The 27,558-nt window shown below is 40.8% G+C and overlaps 1 protein-coding gene across 5 annotated transcripts in view; it reads left to right on the top strand.

Moving 5' to 3' along the window:
* Positions 1-4,508: 4,508 nt before the first annotated feature.
* The window catches only part of SLC39A10 (solute carrier family 39 member 10), a 50,853-nt gene continuing 27,803 nt past the window's right edge, over positions 4,509-27,558 (top strand). The window contains exons 1-2 of one of the 5 annotated variants that reach the window (XM_084209471.1): positions 23,169-23,250; positions 24,470-24,554. Coding sequence is in view for 2 of the 5 variants with exons in the window: in XM_084209469.1 (XP_084065595.1) it covers positions 24,613-24,624 (12 nt within the window). In the remaining 3 variants the exon portion in view is untranslated. Of the gene's footprint in view, positions 4,599-23,168; positions 23,251-24,406; positions 24,625-27,558 lie in introns of those variants that run through there. The other 4 variants (XM_084209469.1, XM_084209470.1, XM_084209472.1 and 1 more) reach the window with 4 other exon arrangements.

The following is a 27,558-nucleotide window of genomic DNA, read 5'->3' as shown; positions in this document are numbered from 1 at the left end:
GAAAAGGACAAGATGGAGTTATATACAGTGCCACTAAATCTAGTGACCTCCATAAACTTCCTATGAACTCATGCAATTTGCAGGAATGCTTTTTAATTCAGCTGATTAAAGAGCATGTAAACAGATAATGCTCAAACTGTGCGTATACATGGGTGTAGATTTTAAGGATGGAAGAGAGCATTAAAAATTCTTAAACTATACAAGTATTTTAACTAGGCTTTACAAACTACTTTCACTTTGGACTTGGGCCCAGAGTGTAACCATATTATGATTTCTTGGCATGAAACTACAGTTCTGATGGTTTAATTCTTCTGTGAATGACTAACACTTTACCAAAAACTTTGTTTAAACACAGAAGAATGGGTGACCTTCAAACAAATCATTTTTCAGTACCTGAGAACCTGGCTAGGAACAGTGCAGGAAGCACATGGAGCTGGGCATTGTACCATGAACACCATCCCTTCCTTTTATCCTGCCCCTCATGCCATCCTCAGGCACTCTCTGATTGGTGTCACTGCAGGGAAGTATCTCCACCTTTCTCTTTGTGAGAACAAAGGGCTTCATTACGTGTTTGCAAACCAGTTTACTTCTTGCAGCCTTTCAAAGTGCTTCACCAGGTGGTGCTTTTCTTGCCAAAAGGGAGGCTAAGCTCAGCTCTTGGGTTCCTGTTGACTTCCAGACTCACTGGGAATTGCATGCCCTCATCCAGAGTTCTGAGTAAAGCAAAAAGATGCATCCTTGGTTACTAAATATTTGTTATGTACTATCACCCTTTAGCTGCTCACTGGTAAAATAGGTAAGTGGTTGTAATAGGTACATGCTTGGGGGAATTCCAAACAGGAAAGCAAACATTTCCATATTTAAGTGAATTGTTTCCCTGCTCACAAAAGCCTAGGTTTCAAATACAGTGCTAGCATGGAGTTTTGATATTCATGTTGCTGCTTTCTGAATAGGAGTGAAATAGGCTTTGCACTACAGTGGGAAAGAGTGTCTGGTATGGAGAGGGAGACAAATATATTGGAATTAACACCTACACAATTCAGAAAATGCATTTCCTCCAAATCATCAATAGCCTTGCCCATTGGCAGCTTCTCTGTCAAAAAATTGGCTGTTACAGGGACAGCTACTGACAGCCAGCTCAAACCACAGAACTGCTGGATGAGAGGAGGTGGCATTCTCCCCTCTCTGAGAATGTGCTGAAGCCACAGATTTCAGATGATTGGGCATCAGCTTTGACTCCTGTATATGCAATGAGGTCCTCAGTTACCTTCCTTCAATGCTAATTAGCCAAATTCATATGCAATGCTGCTGAGTGAAGCAGCTCCAGGTATAGGCTCTGTGGAGATGACTTTGCCCTCAGAAAATAGTCCAGATTTTAATCAGACTGAGTTAAAGTCACTGTGTGGCTTTAGGTGGCCATTGATAATGACTTTGGTGGGAGACTGTCCTAACGGCTTGGGCTCTTGCTCAATCTCACTTCTTCACCTGGTGAAGATGGCATCCACATGAAAAAACAGAGAACACTTACAATTTTGTGATCCATCAACACCAGCCTACCTGGTTGTGAAATGCAGAGGATGGCAAAAGCAGCACTTGATAATAAGCATATTAACTATTAAATGCATACCCTGCAGCATGATCTTCTTTCCAATAAAACAGGCAGCAACAAAACCAGATTGCTCTGGATAGGGAGTGTTCAACAGCCCAAACTGGATTTTGGCAGGATGAACATCACAAACAGTAACAGGCCTCCTTTGGAAAAAAAAAAAAGGCATTAAATTGTAAATGCCACTATATAATCAGAGCTTTGATCTTGATTCCAAGAAAAGAAACTTCAAGCCAGTAGTTGAAATCTCTACAGCCAGCACAGGCATTGGTTCATTGGTTTAATAATGGCACAGAATAAGCTTCATGGTGCTGTCTGCTAGCTCTCCCACTCTCCTTGGCCCAAGCCTACCTACTTAATCTAAAAAATCTAGGAGGTTTGGATTTTATTGATCACCAAAGAACCTTAGAGTTTTTAAATGCATTCATTCTGAAAACACATGAGAACCCTCTGTTCTCCAAGAAGGGATGTCCCATGGCAGATTCTAGCCATCACTCCCCTTGCTTCCCAAGCAAATCTGAAGTTATTACAAAAAAATTTGCTTTGGCATTAATTTCCTTAATGGATAGCTCTGTTTGAAGCTCTCATTCTTTCAGTGACATGTTATGTGTCAAATCCTAAATGTCCCAAATCTTAACTTTATGAAAACAAATTAATTTTCTTGCTACTTCTTGTGTGAAAGCATGTAGAATCTGGAGGTTCTCTGACCATCCTCCAGAGAGTAAAAAAATGGCTTTCAGGACTGTACTTTTAGGGCATGTAGGGTTCTGTTAAACAGCCTGTACAGAACTCAGCTAGTAAATTCAAGCTGAGTTACAAGGGCGAGTGACAGCAATGTAAGGAAATATTCAACAAGTCAAGGCATTGAAAATGACTGGGATTACAGCAAAAGTACTGTGTGTCTTCAGTATTCAGGCCTTAAGTAACAGTTTTGCTTTTACTGTAAAGGATTCCTTGCATAGCTCCTGTTTTTCTTCCTGAGCATTCTGAAATATATTTGTATCTCGAGTCTGGTTTGTGGTGTATTTCAGAAAAAGGGCTGTGTCAAGGGAGATCTAAAAAAGTATAAAATCAGGCCACTGCTTATGTTTATTATGTGAGAGGCAATTTGGGCATTTCTTCACTGGAATCCACCCTCATTAGTGATGTTTTCTCAAATTACTTTGGCTGCTTTAGGTGTCTCTTTAACAAAAGATGTGTCTATTTTTACTTGCCCTGCACTCACATCTGTTTCATTCTTATCAGCAAATATCTATTCATTGGTCCTATCTAACACTCTTTGAAATCTATCTGCATTAAAATGTGTGTCACTCATTAACTCAGGGTTTGTACATAAATTAAAGTCTCCTGTATGTCCTGTAGCAGTGTTATTCTTTCTGCTTATTGCATCGCCTAAAAAGAAAATTACATTTCATTTATAGCAGATATCTGAATTCGTATCCCTTAACTATTTCTTAGTTCAATCAGTCAATTTTTGCAATTAGATTGTGTTTGAAGTCCTGTGGGTTTGACAGAGTATTTGTATTCAGAACATTCTGTTTCCAAACTTGATAGGTGTGGGGGATTTTTTGTTTGGGCTTTTTGTTTGTTTGTTTTTTATTTGTGCAAGAAAAGAAAGGTTTCTGACTATTTAGTAATACCTTTGAGAATTATTTAGATAGAACACTCACAGGTCTCTGTATGAGCCTTAACCTTGTAATGAAAGTCCAGCATCTAGAAGACAGTTCATATTTAAATGTGAATTTTTAGTAAGCTCCTTGCTGTTGTTTTCTGTCCTAGAAATCTACTTGAGAGATAATCTTTGAGCAGTTCTTCTAACTGCTCTGTAATCATGATGATTTTTTATTTATTGGGATATACTAAAGTATTCTCTATGTAGCTATGTTCACATTGGCTTTTCACACAATTTAAAAATCTTTCCACACATTTCTTTTCTTACAAGAAATATAATTTCTTGTCATATGGCAAAGCATTATATTATACAGAGAATGCACTATTGCAAATATGAAAGGTAACATCGATCATCTAAATTAGGTCTTGAGAGTTAATGCTGATCTATAATCTTTGCCCAGGAGAAATGCAATAAGTCTTCACAAACAGTTGCATCAGATCTCTAGCATTTTCTCTAATAGGTATGTAACTCTACCCCAGCTGAATGATTAAATACTTAGTACTCAAATATGGGTTTGTAATAGGGAGCATTTAATTTGTTTCATTTACCTGTACAAATAATTCTAATCTACAGATCATTTGCCCTGGTTTGAATAATGTTCATATTTAACACAGCGAAATGCATGTGTCTAAACTTAGCTTGCAGCATTGAAACAGCTTGTTTAGACAGGCAGATATTTGATGGATATTTAGTATCTCAGATATGTTTATCACACTAATTCTGTTTATAATACTAATTCTATTTAGTTAAATGTGCAGTTTTTCCAGCAAATATACAAAGAATATTAGTATCATGTCTGAGCAAACTACCTGTAATTAGTTCCTGTCAAAACTGACGTAAAAGCAACAGGAAAGAAATTACCTCTCCTAATTCTTTGATAGTTGATGTTCTATTGTCTGACACAAGGGGAAAAAAAAAAAGGAAATAATTTATTACTACTATAATCTTATTTCTGATTTCTGTAGCATAGAAATTGCCTCAGAATTACATAACCATGTCCTTTGCACAGTTAGGTGCCCTTTGTTTGTAAATCATCTCAGGGGAATCCACTAAGCCACTACTGGCAGTCAGAGGTGGGAATTTTACGTAGTTTTCATTATAAGCTTTTTCCCAAAAGTGCCCTGTTTCATGGTCAGTTCCTGGCAGCAATATCATGTAAACATCCTCCACGTGTTTTAGACCTCCTTCTCCATAAAATATTGTCCCAGTAGTCTTCTGTGGCACTGCTGTGGATGGAGAGGCTTAGGGAATGCTTTACATTTAAAATCTCTAGTCTCTTTTCCCTCCCTGTGAAGACAGAGCCCATCTGCAGGACAGGCAGTAAGTATAGTGGGATATCTTATTTCTTTCTGTTATCCTTGCTGAGCAGACAGTATGTTACCAGACAATGAAATGGTGAAACATAAAGAACTTCTACAGAATTCTTAAGAAAGTTGCAGATGCAGAATGAGTATTTGAGTTTGCTCCAAAATCCTTAACTCTAAGGACATAGGTGTAAACCCAAGGATTAAAAATCGGCTTACTTTATAAATTTGGAGTTAAAAGAAATCTATTAGCTTGTCCTGTCCCATAGATTGTGAATTATCAGAGAGAGTAAAGAGAGGGAAGTAATCCTTCAGTTTGTAAAGAGAAGCAATAAACATGGAAATTCAGACTCGTACTTTAAGATTAAAATTTGTTGTGGGCATAAAATACTCTTCCAGGAAATTGGATCTTGAGTGGGGAAACATGCTATCAGATGTAATAATGCTATGTGGGACCATGACTTGTACAAATTCAGAAGTGCTGTAACTTCTGCAGCGTCTTCACTTGGGAGGGCTGGGTGCTAAAGCTCTAAGCAGAGCTTTATGAGATGAAAGCATGGTGCACTCTAAATGCACTTAGCAGCTGGATGAACAGCACAAGGCTGGCTCCCAGTATGTGCCATTTGCTTTGCAAACAGGGAGTTTGATAAGTAAAGACCTGCTGGATGATTGCAAATAAAAAAAGAGTAGGCATGTATGGAATAAAAGAATATAGCTGGATCAGCTGTACTGTGTTTGAGCAGCAATGAATGAGATAAACATGCTGTCAGTGTGTTCATCACCAGCCTTTAATGACACACCATGACTATTTTCCCATCATTCATGTGCAGAGTGTTAATGGCATGTGCTCAGGAGCAGCTCCAAAAGAAACAAGCAAACTACATCACTTCCTCTTGAACTGTTCTCTAGGGCTGGTTTAGACATTAAACAGATTAGCAGTAATGTGAAAGTGGTGGAGCAGAAGGTTACATAGTTGTCCAAATGGATTCATCAAATCCCTACATTTAAAAAGGTTTATTATAAATTGATTACGTTCTGATGAAGCAAGGAATGTTTTTAAGTGTGCATATAAGTGATTTTTTCTTCTTTTTTGGATTAAGAAACATGTTGTATAATTAAAAAATTTAATTTGCCAGTGACGCATCATCTGTAGCTAAAATCAAGCAAAGGTAAGGGCTGCCACCTCAAGTCAGATACCAAACCTAGGGGTAGCAATATCAGTGTCCCCCAAAAACAACTTTTGGAGGGGAAGGGTTCAGGGAACAGAAGAGATAGTCTTCCCAAATGCACTTCTACAAAATGCAGCATTTGGTTTCATGTAAGGTCTGATCTTGGATAAAGTGCAGGTAAACTGAGTTATGCAATTAAATCAGACTGGCAGGTTGCATATGCACATGAAGTATCAGGTTGCATGAGAAGCTTTGTGAAAACAGCATCAGACTGGGTCTTGAGCTGCTCGAAAAGAAAGGGTGTTTTACATCACAGCAGGTTAAAACTTTACCTGGGCTTCTGGAGCACCATTAGCATAATCTGATTACTATCCAGGCAGGTGATGGCCGCTCCTGGATAGGCCTAAATGAAATGAACATTGAAAGCATAAAGGAGTGCTCAGTGGAAGTGGAGAGGAATTCTGAAGTCATTTGGGACTGAATGAATACTACAAAATAATCAATGCTGATAAATTTTAAGAAGTGTCTTGCCTGTTCAGATTTCTTAAGGTTTTAACTACTGCTTAACCTTTCACTCTATCAAACTTTTTCTTATATCCATTGCCCTTACGATTTCTTACTTGGTCCAAGAGACATATTTGAGGGAGGTGGTGGGGCAGGGGAAGAGCTGTATTGGGTTGGTTGGTTTGGGGGTTTTTTGGTATTTCAGATTATTATGTTCTCTCACATCATTTGATATATTCTCATTATTCCCTCTAACTAACGCTGTGAAGCTCCCATTTCGACACTAATATCTCATTCCAGGTGTTAAAGAAGTACTGGCTATTCAATTCTTTCAATGTAAAGCCATGAGTCATACTCCTTCCTTCTAAAGGAAATTATGATTTACTGGCAGAGAGACAGAGTGAAACTGACTGTCAAAAACTCTGTATTGTGTTTCCAGTTGTGCATTTCTCCTGGTGTGTAACTTACTGGGATTTTCTTGTGCTTCTAATTTCAAACTCCAATCTCAGGCATAGCAATGCTTATCTTAATTCTTGCAAGCATAGTCTAATTATTTGCATTCATTTACAAGCCTTGTTCCTCAGACCAGTAGAAATTATATTGGTAATTGTGTCTAACTGAAACACTAAGTGGGCTTTTAGGTCCATACAAGAAAACTATTAAAAACCAAAGGCATTAAATTTTTTGAATACCAAATACATTAAATGGCTTCCAGATTTTGCATTTCTCATCACTGGTTTTCAGTCACGTTTAGTCCCTCTGCATAGGGTTTGAGTTGCACCAGGAATGACAGTGTACCATTCTTTTTTTATGTCATCATTTTTAATACAGTTAATGTTAAATTAAAAAAGTTATGTTCAGAACATGATCCTTTAGACATCATTGAAAGAGAGCTCTAGAAGAATATTTTTCCTTTATGTCCCTGTCAGTTAATGCTCAGTTTTCCATTCTGATTAAGGTGAAAAGACAACATCTCTGAGCTTTTATGCAGGTTGAAGGGCCTGTCTGCTCACAGCTATGACTTTGCAAGGACACCCCTTTCTTTGTATATAATAAATGTGACACATATAGGGAACCTCAACTTCCTGCATGTAAGCTGCAGTAAAATACCACAGATTTCCAGATAAAAGCCAATCCTGCATGAAAACCCTTGTACAACTGCACAAATCTGCAATAACTGCATGTGAGAAGTCTGAAGGCTTCCACTGAGAATGGGACCAATATGCCAAAGCATTTATTCTCTCAAAAAAGACTCTATCCAGGACCTGAAGAGTCCTAGGAAGCACAAAAGTATCACTGGCCAGATCATCTCACACCATGGGGATCTCCATGTATGTCACACTTGAATTTTAAGACTGAGAGAGTCTGTCACTGCTGAGGTGATTCTCTATTGCTAAAGGAACTTCTCAGACTTTTCCCCAGAGGTGTACCAGTGAGGGAAAACTGGATCTGGAATCTTAATCTACTCAAAAGCCTGAATGTGGGAAGAGTGGCTTGTGAATGACAAATAGTTAGAACTGCTTTCCAAGAGTTTCACAGACAGTACTATACAGCCTGGAAATTGCTGAAACCAAGGATAAAAAAAATCTCTCATAACCTGTGTCCCTCGGAAAATTGGTTAAGTATGTCAGAAGAGATACTTTAATGTTCTCAAATGCTTCCTTTCAGGCATTCTTCCAGGCCAGCAATGGGTTTTGAATTTTCCCTAAAATACTACTTCAGTGCATTGACCATCCACCTGCGCAAAGGGGAAGGGAGCAGAAGGCTTTCTGACACTGCCAATTCCTTTAGGCACCTGACTCAAGTGACATGTGTATAATGCAGATTAGTTTCCATTTTCCATTTCAGGTCAAACCTTTTATTTTATTCTATTAAAGCACTGAACATATAATTATGAGCGTTTTCTACCTCTTTAATTTTGTTTGAAACTGATCCTGACCCTTTGATTTTAATTACCCTGAGATGATCTTGAGCTACATTTTAAAACCCTCTGTGAAGCAGACCCATGCTGTACATCTTAACTGTATTTTTCAATGTGAGGACTCCTGCTGTCCAGTCTTCAGCTATATTTGAAATGCATCCCAAAACTGAGGTTTGCAGTTAACAGACACCCACACTTACACCTCCCACCCCCACCAAGCGTTTCTCTAGAGCAGTACCTCAAATTAATCAGAACCCAATTCTAGTTCAGATGTGGGGTAGCTGGTGGAGTTATCCATTCGATCCTCTCAGGAGAGAATTAAGGGCAAGGCAGTGCATCTGCTTAGGAACATTGGTTGTTCACTTTGTGCCTTTCTTTTATTCTGACTTTTAAAAGTGTACCCATCAGGATAAACAGATGGGGCTCAAAAGAGCAATTAGATTAGCAGAATTTCAAAACCTATGGCTTTTTATGACAGTATCTGTCTTGCCTTGGCCAAGAAAAAACATTATTATAATTCCATCTGCATAAAAGATGCTTACCACCTCCTCAACAATTTGTTCACTGTTATCTCTATTGGTATGCACTCCCATACCCTTCTCTGATTTCTTATCACTGGTTGCTAACTCTGAGGAAAACAGCAAGAGGCAGGACTAAGGGGAGAGTTAAATTAGCCTGCTTTCACACTTCACCTCCAGTAAATCTGCACGTGAATAAAAGTCTTCAGTAACCAGAGGAGGTAATAGAAGAAAAACTATAGTTCAAAAGAAGCAAATCTCTGGCTGACTTCTGAGATGAAGGACTTTGCAGGTGTTCCCTGCAATGCTGTTCTAAAAGTCCATATCCTCTTATTGTAGACCTAATACTACTCATTCCATATAGCTTTGGCATAATTATTGGCTTACCTTAAACTGTCCTCTCTCACAAAAGAGAAAGCACCTTGCCTCTGCACAGATGAGGTGTCAACTCTCCACAGCAAAGCACAACTCCTGTTACTGCAAGGAGAAACCTCATGCAGATACTGGAATTAAGCTGGTCTAAAAATACATCCAGCATCTTCTCTTTAACAGAGAATGACAGATCACTGCTGGGATTAAAAATGCAGCTTTACTGCCTGAAAGGGTTTTTCCTTATTCCTGTATTTCATTCTGTGTTCAAAAATTCACCTAGAAAACTCTAAGCTTAGAGCTGATTGTACAAATAAATGTTCTGAATAAGGAAATAGAAGAAAATATCATCATTAATTTTATCTAACATGAGGAATCCTAAAACAAACCAGTTACTCCCACAAGAGAGCTCACACTCTGGAAAGAACATGGTAATTTATGCTTGACAACACAAAGCACAATACATCTATTTTCCAGATTTACACCAGGTAAATCATGAGCCTGTCTTTTACTTTCAACTTACTGACCATTAAAATGAGCTGGTAAACCCCCAGCCTTCTAATAAAAACCATCCTGATCATAAGAGAAGTGTCAATCATTGGAGACAGAGTCTATGAACAGGCTGAGTGCTTGTACCTAATTAGGTTTGGCTGAGCTAACTGCACTCTGAGCATATCTTCCCTTGCTTCAGCTACAAAACCATCCTCAGGGCACAGCTAGTTTCCTATTCCTTGTGCTGCCTTAATCTAGTAAACTTCCACCTCTGACCTCAGTAAATATTTTATTTTCTTCATAGCAAGATGCTTGCTTCATTCCTCTGCAAGATTACTCACCCCGATTCCATCTCTGTATTAAATGTTTTTTGATTTGGGCATATCTATGAAGACAGATACACAGATATAGACTAGAGGGAGAGAGAGGGGGATATATATGTGAACATATGATATATGTAGGATTATACCATATGAACATAAGTAAAGAGGCAATGCAGCAAGGCAGACAGTACATAATTTCTGGAATAGCAATGCTGCAGACTTTTCTGCAACAGCTTCTGGCAGTAGGATGCAATCAAACACAAACACCTTGCTGCTTACAACAAAATCAGAAATTTTCTGTAATGGCTTCAAGGAACTAAAAACTTAAACAATTTTCATGAAGGAGTGAGAGGGAAGGGAAGCTTTCTTCCTGTGCAAAAATTTCTATGTGAAAGAAAGCAAGCCATGACTCTTAATGATAGCTGAGCATTGCTGCTTCATTGTAGATGTTAGGCTTATCTTCTATATTTTTCTCTGCCATTTTCATCCAAAAAAAATCTCTATTGAAACTGAACCTTGAGAACCAAAACTAATGTTGAAGTTTATTTCAGAGCTGACTGAAGCGAGCATATTGATTTTCATCAGCTTCTTGGTATACATTTCTCATTCAGCCATGTAATATTTAGGATAATATTTCTCTACCAGAGGGTCCTAAATGCTGCCACCAAATAGAGAAGGAAACACTGTCATCTTAGTCCATACTGAATTGAGTGTGTATGAAGCCTTTCCTTAAAAAACAGATTTCTTATGTTGTTTTGGTGGTTGTTATGGTGTCATATACCTGGCAGAAATCAAAGTACTCTTTTGGTTTTTTGGGGGTTTTGTTGTTTTTTTTCTAATGTGTATGCAGTGTACCTAAAGAAATAACTTTCAAAATGCCTGGATTCTAACATCTAGGATTTCTCTGGAAAAGGCAGAATTTGCTAAATATCTAAACCCTTAGTAGTCTCACAGCTGAAAATATTCATTATCCCCCTTCTCCTACCCCACCACTCACACACCAGCCTGATGTCATGGCAGGTTCTGCCTTCCATAACAAATTTGGTGCATGGTCGCAACCACATTTTTCAGTAATGACAGCAACATGCAAAGGACATGATTCAGCAAGACTAAAGCACTCACTAATAGCACATTTACATTCCTATTGATTTGACAGGAGCTACTAAGCAACTGAGTGAGGTAAATACTTCCTTGCCAGTGTAAGCCAGCAAAATGCTTTAAACTCTTGAATCAGAGCCTGATAAAGGGTAAGTACAGTGCTCCTTTGTAAACTTGTTTGATCGTCATTTTCAGGGAAAAAAATTAAACCAAGTGGACTTCATTTGGGTTCATTAGGTGTCTACTGAAAATGGTTGTTTCAGGGTGATAGAAACCTTTAGAAATCTTTTTTTCCTCTTGGAACTTCACCAGCCACAAGCACAATGGGGGGCGGAGAGAGGAAAGTCTTACATCCCATTGTCTCCACAGGACTCCCTGTTCCCTACTGAACACCAGTGTCAATTTTTCCGAACAGCTTTGTCTTTCTGCCAAAGATAATGGACATGTTTGGAGTGTGTGGGTAAAGACTAAAACCTTGTCACTCACATATGGCTCTATTGCTTTTTAGGCATTTCAGTAATCATTCCTTCCCTGTAGTTTGTGGATGCTTTGCAGTACTTATGACTAAATTGTACTAAATCATAGCTTCAAACATCTCAACAAAGTAGTAGAGCTATAGTTATCAAAATCGTGTACATCACTTTCTATATATATTTTTTTTTTAAACCAGTGTGGAATTAAGTTCTCTAAAAAAGCTCTATCTGGCAGCTTTTTTGTTTTCTGGGAGGCTTCTGGTGTGTGGTTTTGCTCCTCCTAGAACGTGACAAAGTGAAACTAAAGAAAAAAAAATTCTGCCTCTTTTCTGAACTTAACAACATGATTTTTTCCAAAAACAGAAGAGAGTTCAAGACCATAAAAATATTATTGCTAAATTTTAATCCCCTGAAAATAAGGTCAGGCTAAAGCAAACGAAGTCCTTTGAGGAGAAGTTGCTTTTATTAAGACATTAACTTCAGCAGTGCTGTGAAAATCTGTTCCGGTGTAGGCTCACTATGCAAATGTCAAATAGGAATGTGTCCTCAAGGTCTCTCCCTGCATGGCAGTTGAAGGATAAAACTTAATTCTGGGCAGATCATTCCTCATCAGTATCTCAGGACATATAGCATGTCCTCTGTGTCACCAGGGTTGGCTGGCTGAGAGAGACACTGTGTGACAGCAGTCAGTGGTGAGAGACTTCAAGGGCATGCAGTGAGAAGAGTGACTGGGCAGTGAGGAGAAAGAGTTACTTGAAGTCTCACATTTGAGCCCTTATCAGCAGCAGATTTTTCGCATTCATCCCTCTGTACCTGTTACTGTTCAGTTATAAAAAATTCCACCTTGGCAAGCACTGCTACAGAGAAACCACCAGCACTAGTTTAGGTACTGTTTCCTGTCCTTCAAACAACCTTCCAATTGGCCTTGCTGAGCCTCATGAAGTTCTCCAGCCTGTCCAGGTCCCTCTGGATGGCATCCCTTCCCTCCAACATGCCAAGCACCCCACACAGCTCGGTGCTATTGGTAAATTTGCTGAGAGTGCTTTCAACCCCACTGTCTGTGTCACTGATGTTAGAAAGTGCCAATGCCAGCATCAGCCCCTCAGGAACATCACTCATCTCTGGTCTCCACTGGGACATTGAGCTGTTGGCTCTGAGTGTGACCATCTAAGCCAAATCCATTACCCACCAAGTATCCATCCACCAAATCCATGTCTTCCCACTTCAGGGACAAGGATGTCACTGTGAGGGACAGTGTCAAGTGCTTTGCACAGCTCCAGGCAGATGATGTCAGTTGCTCTTCTCTCATCCATCACCAACTAAGCCCATGCCAGCAGGCCACCACATTCATCAGGCATGACTTGCCCTTTGTGAAGCCATGCCCTCAGGCTGTCATCACTCTCCTTATTTTCCATATGCCTTAGCATAGTTCCCAGGAGAATCTGTTCCATGATCTTTCCAGGCACTCAGGTGAGACTGACTGACAGGTAGATTATGTTCTTTTGAAGAATACACTGTTGGAAAAGACATGGAAATACTGCCCCCAGAAGAAACTGCCCCCAGAACTGCTGGCTTGGTTTCCTACAACTGGAAGCCAGAATGTCCCATTGGGGCCTCCACCCAGGTGAGGCTGTACACTTAAGTCATGTTAGGAAGTCGTGTAAGTAAGGAGGTTGGTTGCTTTTGCAGATGCTTGAAAATACAAACTGCCTTATGAAGAATCATCTCATGGTTAGTGGTAGTACAAGATGGATGGTTGGACTGGATGATCTCAAAGACTTCTGACCTTGACGATTTTATGATTCTATCATCTCTGAAAAGCTTTCTGTGGCAATTCTCACTGTATCTGTCACACTTCAGGAAAGCAGATTTTCTGAGGACAAGAGAGCAGAGCTGTGTGTTGTCTTTAGACAGCATTATAACCTACAATCCAAGGTGGATGGGTGACTTCACTGGTGGCTCCAGCCAAAGGGCAAAACACGAGCCATACCAAGACAGAAGGCTCTGGGATATGTCAGAAAACACAAGTGTTATGGTGCAATGAATAGACAGAGATGTCTGGGGGCAATTCCATCTGCCTCTGCCAAACTCTTGAAGTCCTGTTCTTTCCTCCTCACTCAGCTTTCTCAGTGACTGCTGATCAGGTTATTTGAAAACAAAGAGTGGACTTACACAGTCCTTAACAAAGGACTCTGTCCTTTGGCCTCAGGAGATCACTGATTTTTGAAACAAATGCAGTTTCTGTGCTGTTTTGCTGTACAACACAAGTGGCATTAAAAAATGGAAAGCATTGCAGTAATATTGATCCACCAAACCCTCCCCTAAAAAAATCCCTTTTTTCTATGTTTTAAATTACAGTTAAACTACCAGCAATAACCTCTGAAAAACCATCTATTGCTGCTTGGCTGTTCACAGTAACTGGAGCTTGTACACTGCAAAGCTCTCAGTGCTCAACAGTCAAAGGTTTTGTGCAGCAATTTGAAGTGTCCTCTTGTGAAAACAGCAGCTCTGGTTTTATAACTAGAGCACTGCCATAATATTGTTTTTACTAGCTCAAGGTTCAATTCCAGTATAATAATAAATAACAAAACCCTCTTCAAAGAGCTCCTTAAAAATACAGTAGTTTAAAAAAGAAACTGCATAGACAGCCACTCTTCCTGTTTAGGGAAATGACTGAAGGCCATGCAGTCTCTCCCTCCTGTACAGGAGGAAGAGGAGAAAGAGAGAAATGACAAGAATCAGCCACTGCTGTCCTGAACGATGGAGCTGGCACTCAACATCGTGTAAGTGGCCTGATCTGATCTGATCTGTAGTGTGTGCATGCTGCTTTCAAGAAGGGGATGCCTGCAGAACTTCCAGGCACTGGCAGCTCATTTTCTGATTCACGTTTTTAGAACCTGCATACCCAGTCTATTTTTCATCTAATTAGTGATAGCTGTGATATTGTTAATGTCTTCTGAGACAATGGGGCCAAAATTTGTATACTTCTCTTAGAGTAAGAAAAGCACATACCTTAAAACCAAAGCCCCTTGGAAAACCAGGAACAAATTCTGGTCATTCTTATGCTATGAATTTGACACATCCTGTGATATAAATAATGTTATCCCAGAATCACACTGTCCAAAATCAGTGCTTTTCTGTCATCTGAAATAAACTTAAGTAAAACTCTGTCAGGTGGCTTTGGGTTGAGAATTTCCTAGAATCTGGCAATGAGCCAGCCCAACTTAGGTTCATGTGAGCTGGAGAGCCCCAAGCAGTCTCTCTTCAAGTACCTGGCTTAACAAAAATATTCTCATTTCAAGCTTCCTTGCAAATCATTAGTAAGTATTGACTTTAGTTTTAGTTTCCGTTTATCTTTAAGAAGCAATGCCTTGAAGCTCCTGTGTGCCAATTCCTTCTTTCCATTACGTGTATTGATTTGCCAAAGGATATTATGTCGTGCTTTGGAGCCTTATTCTCAGAATTTTAGTAAGCTGAAAATCTGACAGATTATAAACTTTCAAACTTCAGACTGCACTTGCAATTAATCCAGTGGATTTCTCTCATATATCTAACAATTAACAGAAAACTAATTAGAAAATGTAAATGACATTATAATGCTTACACAGCTACAAAGATTTATACTAAACTGCCTACAAAAAATAGAGAATGGTGATTCTCTGAAGTAAATGCTGTTCAAAGTAAGGTTATGACTCTATGAACTGTTTTAAGGTACTGGATGTAGCAAATGCTGCTGTGAGATTGCTTTCAGTGAGAGCCACCACCCACTCACTTTAATGGATGAACAGGGGAAGCACATTCATGGGTCATTTTTTTTCTTCTGAGAGGTAACTAACAAACCTCAGCAGGAGGGAAAAACTCTTCAGAATCACACACATACACTCTTCACACGTTTAAAGAAAGCCACCATGATTAAACGAAGAAATAAATATCAGTTCACTCACAAGTCCTTTAATTTTGCCCCATCTGTCCAAAAGGCAGTAGTATTTGGGGGGTTTTTTCAATTAATTTTTAGCCTTGCATGAACTGCATGCTTGTGGTGCATTTTGGTATACATTCAATAATGTGAATCTGTTACAAAGAACAAACTGCATTTGCTGTTCAACATTTTATTTGAACATTATTGGGATGCTCTCCTTAACCAAGAAAAGGCATGCATTCGTGTTTTTCTTGGAGAAGTGCACAATAATTTCATTAGAGCTACTACAGAAGATCATTAAGACTTTACCCTTTGTGTATATGGGAATGATTTTTCATTTGTATTTATGAAGAGAGGGGTAAGAAATACAAGGCAAGGTTATCTGAGAGGAGTAGAAAGACACTAACAGTGTGAGTTAAATCAAGCATTTTTAAATGTAACTTTTTCTTTCTTTCTTTCTTTTCAATTTCACTGTTGACAAAACTGGTATTGAGTTTTGTCTCTGAGTGATTTTTCTTTCCCTGAGTTTGTGAGTTCATTTTCTAGCATGACATATCCATGGATAGACAGACTGGATGTCAGTCCAACACCTCAGCAAAGTTAGTCCAGCCTAATCATTGCAGAAATGCTTTATTTTCTCCCTGCTTCCTTATTGGCATGGCCACCCTTGAGTCTCCTCAGGGCTCTCAGTGCTCTAAAACATGGCAAATGCATCACCTGATGAGTCAGCAAAGACACATGACCACATCCCCTCTGTCACGAGCAGTCTCCTTAGTCCCATGCTTGAGAAAATGCTTCAAAACTTCTCTTCCCTTCTAAGCAATAACAGGAAGTATTCACCACTGTGAGAGTCTATCCTGCTGCTGCTGTACTTGCTCTCAGAGGAGTCTGCTGGTTTGCAGAAGTAGGTATCAAGTGAGGTTGCTAAGACATGCAGATCAGAAATAGTTAAGTAACAGACCTCTCCATCTCCCTGTTCTCTTCCCAGTTCTACTGTCCCACATCCCCATGGTCTGTCTCTCTCTGTAATTCCAATGATACTCATCTGGTTTTCACATTTTTTGTCATTTAGACCATACTTAGGTGTCTCCATGATTCATCTTCTTATGTATCAGCTAAAGTTTACTCCCTTCTTCATAGCTCTTTATGCTTAAAATCACACTCCTTCTTGCATCATTAAACCCAAAAAATTATCATCCAACTGTGCAAAGGATCAGGGTAGCAACATGGAAAATAAAGCTGCAATGCCTAAAAGCACTGTCAAATGGTTGTACTTAAAGGTTTGGAAATTGGGGTGTTCCCTAACATCATTCACACTCTTCCTGCTGCCTCTTTATTTATTTTCTCTAGAAATTGTGAAATACAGGTGTAAAAATTACAAATGTAAACAATGGGGGAAATTTTCAAAGTTTGGGCGCATACCAGCATGTCAAATCAAAGGTCATGTAGTTTTAACAGTGCCCTAAAGGCCAGCAGCCTCCTGGTCCCTTCAGTTCCCAGTTCTGAATTACCAGACATGGAAGGATAAACACAGCTGACCTTAAGTTAATTCTTTTCCTAAACTGTAGGCCAGCCTTTGATATTTTTGATTTTGAGAGCCTTTCTCTTGATTTTAGATTTTGTTACTGGTACAGTTTCTTTAAAGAAAAGCAAACAAAACACCCATTTCATAATTTGCTTTATTTCTGAAAAAAATATCTTTGTTTTCCCTGCCACTGCATGTACTTGTCCCACCTGTTCTTTGTAGGTGTCTCTGAGGTTTTGGATCTGTGCTAAAGATGGGATAAGGCTGTATGACATCCATTCAAGTTCATATTGGCTTCCCTTTCCACTGCCAAAATTTCACAGAGGAGCAATGTCCCAGAGGTGCCCCAAACAGACAGCCAGCAGTTAAGGATGTCTTGGCTTCCTGATTCTTCCTGCTGATAATGGCAGAATTGCAGGAGTTCAAAATTTGTCATTTCCACTCCCATGCGTAACAGAGATGAAAGAAATGGGGAACTTTACCCCAGCTGCCCTACTAAAATCCAGCTTTAGAAGAACTATGCTACCATTACTCAGCTAAGTCTAGGTCATATATAAAAAATGCCAATTCACCAAATTAGTGGTTAAAATTTGACAGGGACTGACAATAAAAAGATGCTGACCTTTGATTTCTTATTTTAAGCTCCTCGTTGATTTCATCAAATAATGTGAGGGCCAGTCTCATTAACTTTTTTCCATTCTGTTTGAAAAGAGGGTGTAAAACAAATTCCTCAGCTTGTAAAGAGATTACATTAAAGCCAATATTTTCTCTTTGGTCAGGTGAGTCAGTTTTGGAATCAGTCATTTGCTTTTATAAGTGAAAGCCTTTAGAGGAATTTCTACCCCACCCAGGCAGCTAGCACAGCTTTGTTTAATGTTTTGAACCCTGCCTGGCTCCAACAGATAATATCCATATTTATTGATACAGAGGTCTTGTGTGAACATGGCCAGAAATTCTTTGTGCTCTGCAATCTCACCCCACTCGTGCTGCAGGAAGCAGCTGACTGGCCTTTCCCACCCACCACTTCCTTTGGAATGAAGATGGTATCTCCCCACAACCCTGCCTACAGACAAGATGCCACAAGCAAACAGGTGTTTTCAGCAGCAGGCAGGAAGGGAGAAAAATAAATAAACCTGAGCCAGCAAGAGAGGAAGAAGGCTGTGACACACTTTCTAATATCCTCCACGTCAAATTTTATCCCAGACCTGCAAGCAGCAAATCCTGCCTGTCTCAGATCCAATGAAAGGGCTTTTGCCTGCTTTAGAGAGCAGGACTAGACAGTTATGTTTAAAACAAATAAAAACCAAACAAAGGGAGAGTCATTTAACAAAGTCAAGTTTGCTAGCAAGCTTTCCTGTGGATAAGTATACCAGTGTTTGCTAGCCTTGCAAAATTAGCCAAAGGTCATATTGGCTGTTTCCCAAATTGCAGACAAACCTTTGAGTGCACCAAAGACTTCAGTTGCTCCTGCAGCATTACACCCTTTTGCTTATGTCCTTTAATGTTTATGTAACCTTAAGTCTAGAGCCAATGAAAAAGGGTTTATATTTTTTCTAAAGAGGTCAGCCCATGTTTAAAAACAAAACAAAAAACACCCAGCCCTTCCCCACAAAGAGACCAATTCAAAAACTTCTAAAACAAAGACCTTTAAAACCTATATCTTGTTTTGGCATGTTAAAAAATAACAAATAAAAAATTCCTAGATTTCTGTTTGAACTCACTTCCCATTGGTACTTACACTGATATTGTATTTAAAATTATGCAGATGGTATCATTGATTTTGATACTTTTGCTTCAAAACCTATACAAATGCCCACATATGTTTATTATGTCTGAACAGAGCGGTATCTACACGTTGAAAGAGAAAGGAGGATAAGAATGGTTTCTAGAAAAAACAAAAAAGCTAAGATGGATTTCCCTTTTCTTCCCCATCTTACAACTAAAGTAACTTTCAAATTATACTTACTAGCTCATGCAAAACTAGCCAGATCTACTTTGATTTACCACTGGAATTCACACAGTTGAAACCAATTAGAGCTAATTAAAGGAACCTGCCAAGCGAAAGCTTCAGAGAAAGCACCCAGTTTGGCAGGAGGGTGGGAAAAAAAAAAGCATAGATAGTTTCTACTAAAAGTCCCATTTTTATATATATGGCCATGGAGTAAAATAAACTTGGGCTTTAAATTCACTGCAAACAAACCAAGAGTCCTGAGGCAGTGAAATCCCCCAGAGGACATCACTTCCTATTTCCAAGCACAAGCTTTAATCACAGAATCACTACCTGCTTGTTGAAGTTCCCCCTGATGCTAAACACTTCCCTTCTGTCCTTGCCATAAGCAAAGTCTCTGCTGCTTCAGCACCAACCTCAGTACCTGGAGATGAGCACAGCTCAAACTGCCAAGCAGTGAAAGTACAGGTAAATCTGTAAACACAACTAACCAGAGGTGGTTAGACAGAAAATACACCAGTACATTCAGAGCAGAAGAGACAACTGGCAGCAGGTCGTATTTAAGACACAGAGTAGGAAATGATGATTTCTGTATGATTCCCTGGTATTTCACTTCAGAGCTCTTGTCAGTGTACTTTTGTGAGCAAGCTTCCTGCAGCAAAGCTCTTCCACTCCTGAGGAACTGGGTAAAATCCTTCTGCTTGGCAAGTCTGCATTGACAACCCCTGTGCCCTGTTAGCCATTTTCTCCTCAAGGTTATTTCTGCCACCAAATTTCTCTAGCAAACTGAACAATACTTGTTGGTCATTGTCACCAATGGCATTGGTGAAGAAATGGCATTTCACTTTGTTTCAGGCTCCCATTATGAATGAAAGGCAGGGACAGAAGCTAGAAAAAAATGTTTTAAAGAGCAGGAAAGAAAATATACGTGTAACGTGCTACAAACCCAGCTACGTTAACATTCAAATGCCTTAATTTCTCATTAAATCTTGGACAAGATGATTTAAAATAAAAGGAGGAAGTTGATGTTTCAAGCCATTACCTTGGCTTTTTCATGAGACATCAGTACTTCAAAAGTAAGAAAATTAAGTCGAGCTCTTCAACCAAAAAAACAGCTGAATTTGCCAACAAGTTCATTTTGGCAACAAGTAGTGACATTTCTCTCCCGCTTATATAACAAGATTTGTGTACACCTTCAACCACCAGCTTTCTACATTAATTTCTCCCAGTTAAAATATTTTTCAGTATTACTGTTCCAGTTCTCCTAAGAATACTCACAAGACTCTTCTGTTTACAGTCAGAGGCACTATCAGGCTATGAGAAGTAAATCTGTGTGCAGAATTAAAGAGTAGCTTTGGGGTTTGGTGGGGGTTTTTGGGGTTGTTTTTTGGGGTTTTTTAAAATAATTTTTCTAAACAAACAACTTCTTTTGTATACATGTACATGTCAACCTTCTACCCCCTCACCTGCAATTGGGTTGTTGCAAGGGGGGACAGGAAATCAGTGTGTGAGATCTGTGTGTGTATGTATATATATAAAATTCCCTTCCTCAGCCCAAAATATGACCGTGTGCTCTGCAGTCCTACTCAGCAAGGAAGTGCCCTGTGAGAGGAGAGGGAAAAAAAACCCAAGCCAGTTCTGTTCTAAAAGTATGGTAACATATTCCTTTTGAAGCTTGAAAAGTCAGTCTGGGTTTGTTGCATACATTTGTGCTTTCTCAAGCTCTCAGCACTCTTGCAGTGCTAGCTGCCCTGCTCTGCTGTTCCAGCTTCCCTGCAGCACAGAAAGTTGTTCCACAGGCTTCACAGTGAAACACACTCAGCTTTTTTTCATGGTAAATGTCTGATCTAATAATTTTGGGTTTGGGTTTCTGAACATATGTTATAGAAAGTCCTACTTTCTTTTCCTCAAATACTTTAGTACAGTTCTTGCACTAAAATGTATGGTTAAAATTACTGAGAAGATGCCTAAATAAAAGTTACAATGTACAACTACAGGAAAAATATTCTAGATACAAGTAGGCTTTTCAATCTATCCGGAGAAAGCCACCAGCAGACTGACTGGGAAGGTTCTAACCTAACTCAAACTACAAATGAGACTCATTTGTTAGCAGGAAATGTTAGCAGAGTGCTGGCAGGCCTGCTAATGGCCCCTTCTGGATTTCAAATGAACAGATACATGTTAGAGTGGGTAACAGCTGGAGGGGAGGAGAACCCACTAACAGAGATCTACTTATTGGTACACCTTGGCTAGGTGAGTTTCTGGAAAGTCACTGTGTAGCATCACTATTTTGTTTTGTTTTGTTTTATTTTATTTTATTGAGTTCTTGATTTTTTTAAAGGAGATTTTACATTACTTGAATTTTACTCAGAAAAGCTAACAAACCCCATATGCTCTATTTATTACTGAGTACAATTCCCTGAATAAACTCTGATGGAAAAAGAAAACTTAATTGTAAAATTTCTTTTTCCACTCAGTGGATCTATTTCTAGAGCAAACAGCAATACAAATCACTCATGACTAATCATCAATAGAGGCCCTGTGATAAATGTCTAATAACCATTGTCATAATCAGATCTGAATTTTATTTGCTGTGCTAAAATTCTGAGAGATAAGGGTCCTGCTTCAAGGTAAAAATCATTCAAATCAACATACAAAAGGATCTGGTTTGGTATACTACCTCATAATCACTTTAAACAGTCCCAAAAACTTGATGTGAACTACTGACTTTGGACTAGTATGGTTTATATGCTGTGGTGGACATATAGCAAAAAAATGAGGGAGGGATTATGTTTTTGGTTTTTTTCCAAAAAATAAATACTAAAGAGAGAAAAAGAAGTTGGAGGAGATATGACATTATAAATTCTGTCACTGAGACACGAACCTGATGGGTAAATAAGAGACTAGTCAGAAAATTTCAGAAAAGATTCAGCATCACATACCAAAAAATTGGTGTCGTGTAATGCACACAGCTGATGCGCTCTTAGGTCATTTCAGAGGTCTACATGTCTTTGTACAGCAGCTGCATTAGAATGGGCATTTATCATATCTAGAGAAGTTTACTCTGGTTTTCTCTTGTACCATGACTTCAGTTTAATGCTGATGGGGTTTCTGGACTCTTACAGGTAACAGCTTCCTTTTGGCTGCTAAACCAGCAGAAGTAATCCTTTTCATGTCACCAAAGAAAAATCATGTAACTTTGGAGGTTTTTGGAGGGGATAACCATGGGGTATGCCCTGGACTTCAGATGTGACTAGGATAGGATAGGACAGGGCTCTGTCTCTGCCAGGCCCGACTTAAGGTAGTGCTAGTGTGAATCATCCAGTTTAACAAAGGAACATTTTTAGAAATAATTAGGTTAGTTCCATTCAGTAATATAAGAATCTAAAAGCAAAATGTGTGCATCCTTAACAAATAGAGGGAAGGTCGGTTTGCTTCTAGATACATCCTAGATACATTGCAGGCTTCTTCCAGATTGAAGCCTGCAATGGAAACACTAGTTATTTTTTGGAAGAAATTGTCATGAAAATTGTATGCCAATATCTCCAAGAGAAAAATGAAACAGCCTAAAACTTATCTGAAGCGTTCCTATAACTGTGCTTCAGCCTTTGAACATGCTTTCTACAAATAACCATTACAAAACATGCTGGTCTATTTTAAACTATGATTTGTTGTGAAAGACTCCACTATATTGTAGGTCTTACGAGATAAACCAAAATGTCCCCTGATCCTCGGCGTTGAGCTAGCGAGGGTTTTGATTTACCTAAGGTTTGGTTGGGGGGCTTTATTTAGCTCCGTAGTTGTTGTTTAGGAATGGAGTGTGTCGTGACCAGGGGCTCCACCTCGCCATGGGGACACGTTCATTGCCTGCGCAGGCTTTGGTGGCATGAGCGAGCCCGGCAGGAGTTTCTGGAGTTAAATAAACGGGGCTTAGCGCCCACCTCGGCCTCGAAAGGTACCCCGATAGGAAGGTACGAATACCCAGTTGTTGCTGACGGACCCTCTCCCCAGGCGGCCGCAGAGGCGGCAGCTCGGTCCCGGCCCCGCGGGCCCGGCTCCCCACGAGCAGCCCAGGCCGGGCTCCCTCGGCAGGGACAGGGCCGGCGGCCGCGCTGCCCCGGGCCCGCGGGGCTGCCTCCGACGCTGCCCGGGCCCCGCGGCCATGGCCGGGCCGTGCGCGGAGCCGCCGCAGCGAGGGGCGGGCGGGCAGGGCCGCTACGCCACTTTCGTAGCGCTGGAGGAAATGGCTGCGCATTGGGCAGCGCGGGCTGCGGGGCCGCGTGTGCAGGGCGAGCGCGGCGTAGCCGGGTCTGTGAATAGCGCCGGCGGAGCGGCAGGAGGAGGAGGAGGAGGCGCCGCGGCGGTTTGGTACCGAGCGGAGAGGGAGATGCACACGGCACTCGAGTGAGGTAGCTATAAAACCCCATTTGTTTACATGCCCTCCCCCACAGCCGCCCGGCGCCGCGGAGCGGGTGGCGGCCGGCCCGGGCCGCGCCGGGGCGGGGGGGCGGCGGTGCGGGCGAGGAGCCGCAGCGGGGACCGAGCGGCGGTAGCGGACAGCGGCTCGCCCGCGATGCGGAGCGGCGAGAGGGGCGCGCGGCGGCGCGGCCGCCTCATCACGTGGCGGCGGGGCGCGAGGCCGCGGGGTGCGCGCGGGGGGCCGGGGGGCGGCGGGCGGGGGGGCCGCGCCCGGGCTCCCCCCGAGGCGGCGGAGCACGAGGCGCCGCCGCGGCCCTGGCGCATCCCCCCCACCCCCTTTCTTCCTCTGCTCGTGAGGCGACCATGCGGCAGGTAAATCCTCCCCGCCCCCGCGCCTGGAACGGGGGGCCCGGGACGTGGCGGCGGCGCTGCGGCTGCCTGGGCTGCTCGGGCGGAGAGAGAAAGGGGGGCGGCGGGGGTCGGGGGGTGCGGTGGGCCCCGTGTCCCGGCGCGTTCGAGCCGCACCGAGCTGCCCCGTGCCCGCTCTCCCGCTTCCCTCCGGCAGCCTTCCTGCCGGGAGTGCGGCTTTGGGCGCGCCCCGGCCCTGCCGAGCTCGCTCGCTCTCGATGCGGCCACGTGGAGGCCGCGGGTGCGGGTGGAAGGAGCCGGCCCTGCCCGCCCGGGCGCTGCGGGTGTGCGGGGCGGCAGCGCCGTGCGAGGGCCGTGCGGACCCCCGCAGGACTTGGCGGTATTTGGGGGCAGCAGCGGGACGGTGGATGATGAACGAGCCAGGCCATTAAATCTTGCAGGGCTTACGGTTGGGATTTAGCGCTAACACTTGCGGAAAAATCAGGGGCTGTAACCTGCACGTAGCCTTAAATAAGGGTAAGGGCAGAAGGGTCAGGAGGCTTTGTCGCTGACACAGAAATGATGAACAAAAAACGTTGATTTCCTGTTCTCAACCATCTCTGCTGCTTATGCTGCGTTCTTTGGAAATATACACTTAATGTCGAAACTGTGGAATAAAATTGCTCTTTAAAATCTGTAGCTATCTTTGTCGTTTTTGGGCCCTCTTTGTAGAAGTGTTCATGCCTTCTAGTTGTTCAAACTCTGAACAAGAGTTGCTTGAGTAGAAATACTTCTGGTTTCTAGCACTCCTAACACTGTATGTGTGTAAGTAGCAATCATAATGTGTTTTTTTTTATTAAGGTAGGATCTTGTACCATAACACCAAGGGAGCCTGTGATAACCTCGAGCCTGATACAGAACTGAGAAATGCACACTGGAAGACCTGGTTAGTTTTCAGAGGAGCCGAAGCAGTTGTCATCTAGTTAACAAAAGTAATTCCTGGCATGTTCCAGTGGGTATGTTCTTGTATCCCTTTGGGTAGTAGTAACTGACACAATGACATAAAAATAGAAAACTTTCTATATTAAAAAGGTATCATATGAAGGGTTTTTAATTGGACTTTAACAGAGAATGCACTCTGATTTCCTCTGCTGAATAATGTGCTTTGCTTTAGATGTGCAGGGAAGTAGGAATTTGGACTGAGGCATGTTATGCAACTCCAAAGTGAGGGACTAATGGTTACTCTATAGGCTAATAGTCTGGCATGGTAATGTAAGACAAGAACTGGAAAAAACACTGAGGTCCCAAGAACATTGACCAGTGTCACTATACTTTACCAGCTAAATTCTTGTGCTGAATTAATGGTTAAAGTAAAATTAGTGGTGGTGTCGTGCAGCATTTTTATTTTAGACTGCTTTCAACTCATACTTTAGACTAAAAAAGTATGTGGCCATGCAATCTATTTCTAAAGAAGAATAGGATCTAGATAGATGGACAGACTGTGAATTAATTGTGTGTGTTTGATGAGATTAATGGTGACAGTTCCATATTGGCATTATGTTTGTGTCCATGGGTGGGTGCAGAGGGGGTTATTATACACTGTTACCTATCTGGAATAGGCAGTATGACTGGAGATTCTGGCTACATAAAAAAATTTTTAAAGATGAGCTTTGTTTCAATTAATACCTGTGTAGGTCTTTGTGCTTTCCAGGTTGGCTTACATAAAACCCGGGTATTAAGTTTGCAGCATATATCCAGTCAGTCATAAAATTACAGCAGAGCTGTGGTTTAAAGTTGTTCAAATATGCTCACAGGCTTTGTCTTAATGAATGTTTTTTCCATTGCAAGAAAATAATTTAATTAAATTGGATCAGCAGGGCAATTCAGACATGTTCTAGAAAGTTTACTTGACATGAAAAAGCACATGCTGACCATCGTTACTTTGACAGTGAGATAAATATATATATATACATATATGTATGTATGTATGTATGTATGGCAAAATTAATATATCCAGCATGGCATAGGTTTCCTTCCTGCTCTTCACTAAGTAAGTCAAGCACCTGTAATTTACTTTCTATTCTTAATACATATCCTGCAAAGCAGTGGCTGATTCAAGTCTGAAGGGACTTTTTAAGTCGTGCCCAGATCACACAGACTTCAAGCTTGTATATAGTCCTAAAGGAAGCGTGTTTATAGTTGTTTGCCGTTGCTGTCCAGTTTCAATGTTGTTTGATCATGACTGTGCCTATTGTAAAGACTTATTCCTGTCTCTGTCACAGTTTTTACAGACGTAGAAGTTTGTTTTGAATGTGTGATAGGCACTTGATAAATCAGTGATGAAGTAAATCAATTTGAGAACATTTATGTGTTTTCATCAGATGGAATTGCTGATTAAAATTACAAAAGCTACTTAAAAGCCAAACTCCATTAAAGTTTTTCTGTAAGTTACAATTTGTTCCTTTACTGTAGTGAAACTTGGTGGAAGGATGGTGGCATCTGTACAAACTGATGGACAGACATAACTGCATGTGTCAGCAGTGAAAATAATAGCAGAATGAGAAAACCTCGTTCCATTTTCTTCTGAGTTTGATGATCAGCAATGTCAGAACTCTTGGTATTTCACAGCATATTCTTTTTTAGGACGTTTTCAGAATTGTCAAATTATCTTGATTTTTTGTAACACATTTAAAAATGTCAGTAGAAGTTTCAGAGAAGGAAAGTTTAATGGCAGTTCTGTTCCTTGGGCAGGTATTTTTTCACAGGATTGAGCTTCAGGTGCAGGGTGAGTTCCTTGAATACTGAGAATGTATGCCTTTGGGAAGCAATTTCTATTCTAATGTGAAGAAAATCTGTGTAACTTCCTGGTTTACTGTGGGAGTCCAACTTAATTTAGACAGCAATTATTTAAAACAATTTTATCATCTGAAAAGTATTATCTTTAGGGGTGGGCTACTGAAGTTATCTTAATATAATTTTATCTTACTGATAAAGGCCTGAAGTAACACTTAATGCAGAAAGAATTAAGGCTGCTCTTACATCATTCTTTAATTACAGCTGAGATATTACTTGAAATACACCTAATAAGGTCTGGTAAGGAAATGTGTACCACTTAGGCAACGCTAATAAAACCTTTTTTTTTCTAAATTTAAAAAACTGATTGAAATGCTGGAAACCATGTTCTGCCAAGGTGTAACCTCCTAAAGGAGAGAAAGGTATGTGCTGTCAGTCCCCCTATTCACGGTCTTTTAGTACTGAGTCAGTGCCATTGCTCCAGGCTTTTTGGATGCAATAAAAATCAGAGGAGTGAAGAAGTTAAAGAATAATTGTTTTAAGTCACTTTCATTACCTCTTGTGATAGTGCAAAGTCTCTACAGGTTTTAATACCCAGAAAGCTGGAAAGCAGCATAAAAGACTTGGAAGATGATGGTTTACTGATGTCAGTCTGAAAAGCTTCTGAGAAGGGGATGTGGGAATTACATGTAGGGTCTTGTACCCATGCTGGGGGATATGATTCATTAGACTGGAAATGTTCTCCTCTCACATTGTGCTGCCTCATCTCTCTTTCCATTTCCTGGCTGCCTTTTCCATTGCTGCAGAGGGGGAATGACTCAGCTGTTGTCCTTTCTCTCTCAGTGACCAGGAGCTTCATTCTCTGGCTGTCACTTACTCTGTAGCCTCATGAAGTCTGTGAGAGAAACCTGCCCTTCTTTTTCTTCTGTGTTGACAGTCACAAGTCAGTATTAAACAAAGTAGCACATGTGTACTACATGTGGAATATTAACAGAGAACTTAAAACTCCAGAGAGAGTTTATGGACTGTTAAGAGGCACAGGAAATTGTATAAGCATTCAATTTGGTGCTTAAGTGATAAGCAGTTCTGAATAAGTGTGAATAAGTCTGAATAATATCTTAAGTGATAAAGACACAGTTCTAAGTCACCAAGGTAGC

This window comes from Fringilla coelebs, assembly GCF_963513975.1.
Source record: "Fringilla coelebs genome assembly, chromosome: 7".
NCBI classification, from domain to species: domain Eukaryota; kingdom Metazoa; phylum Chordata; class Aves; order Passeriformes; family Fringillidae; genus Fringilla; species Fringilla coelebs.
This window is presented reverse-complemented; position numbering and strand designations above follow the sequence as displayed.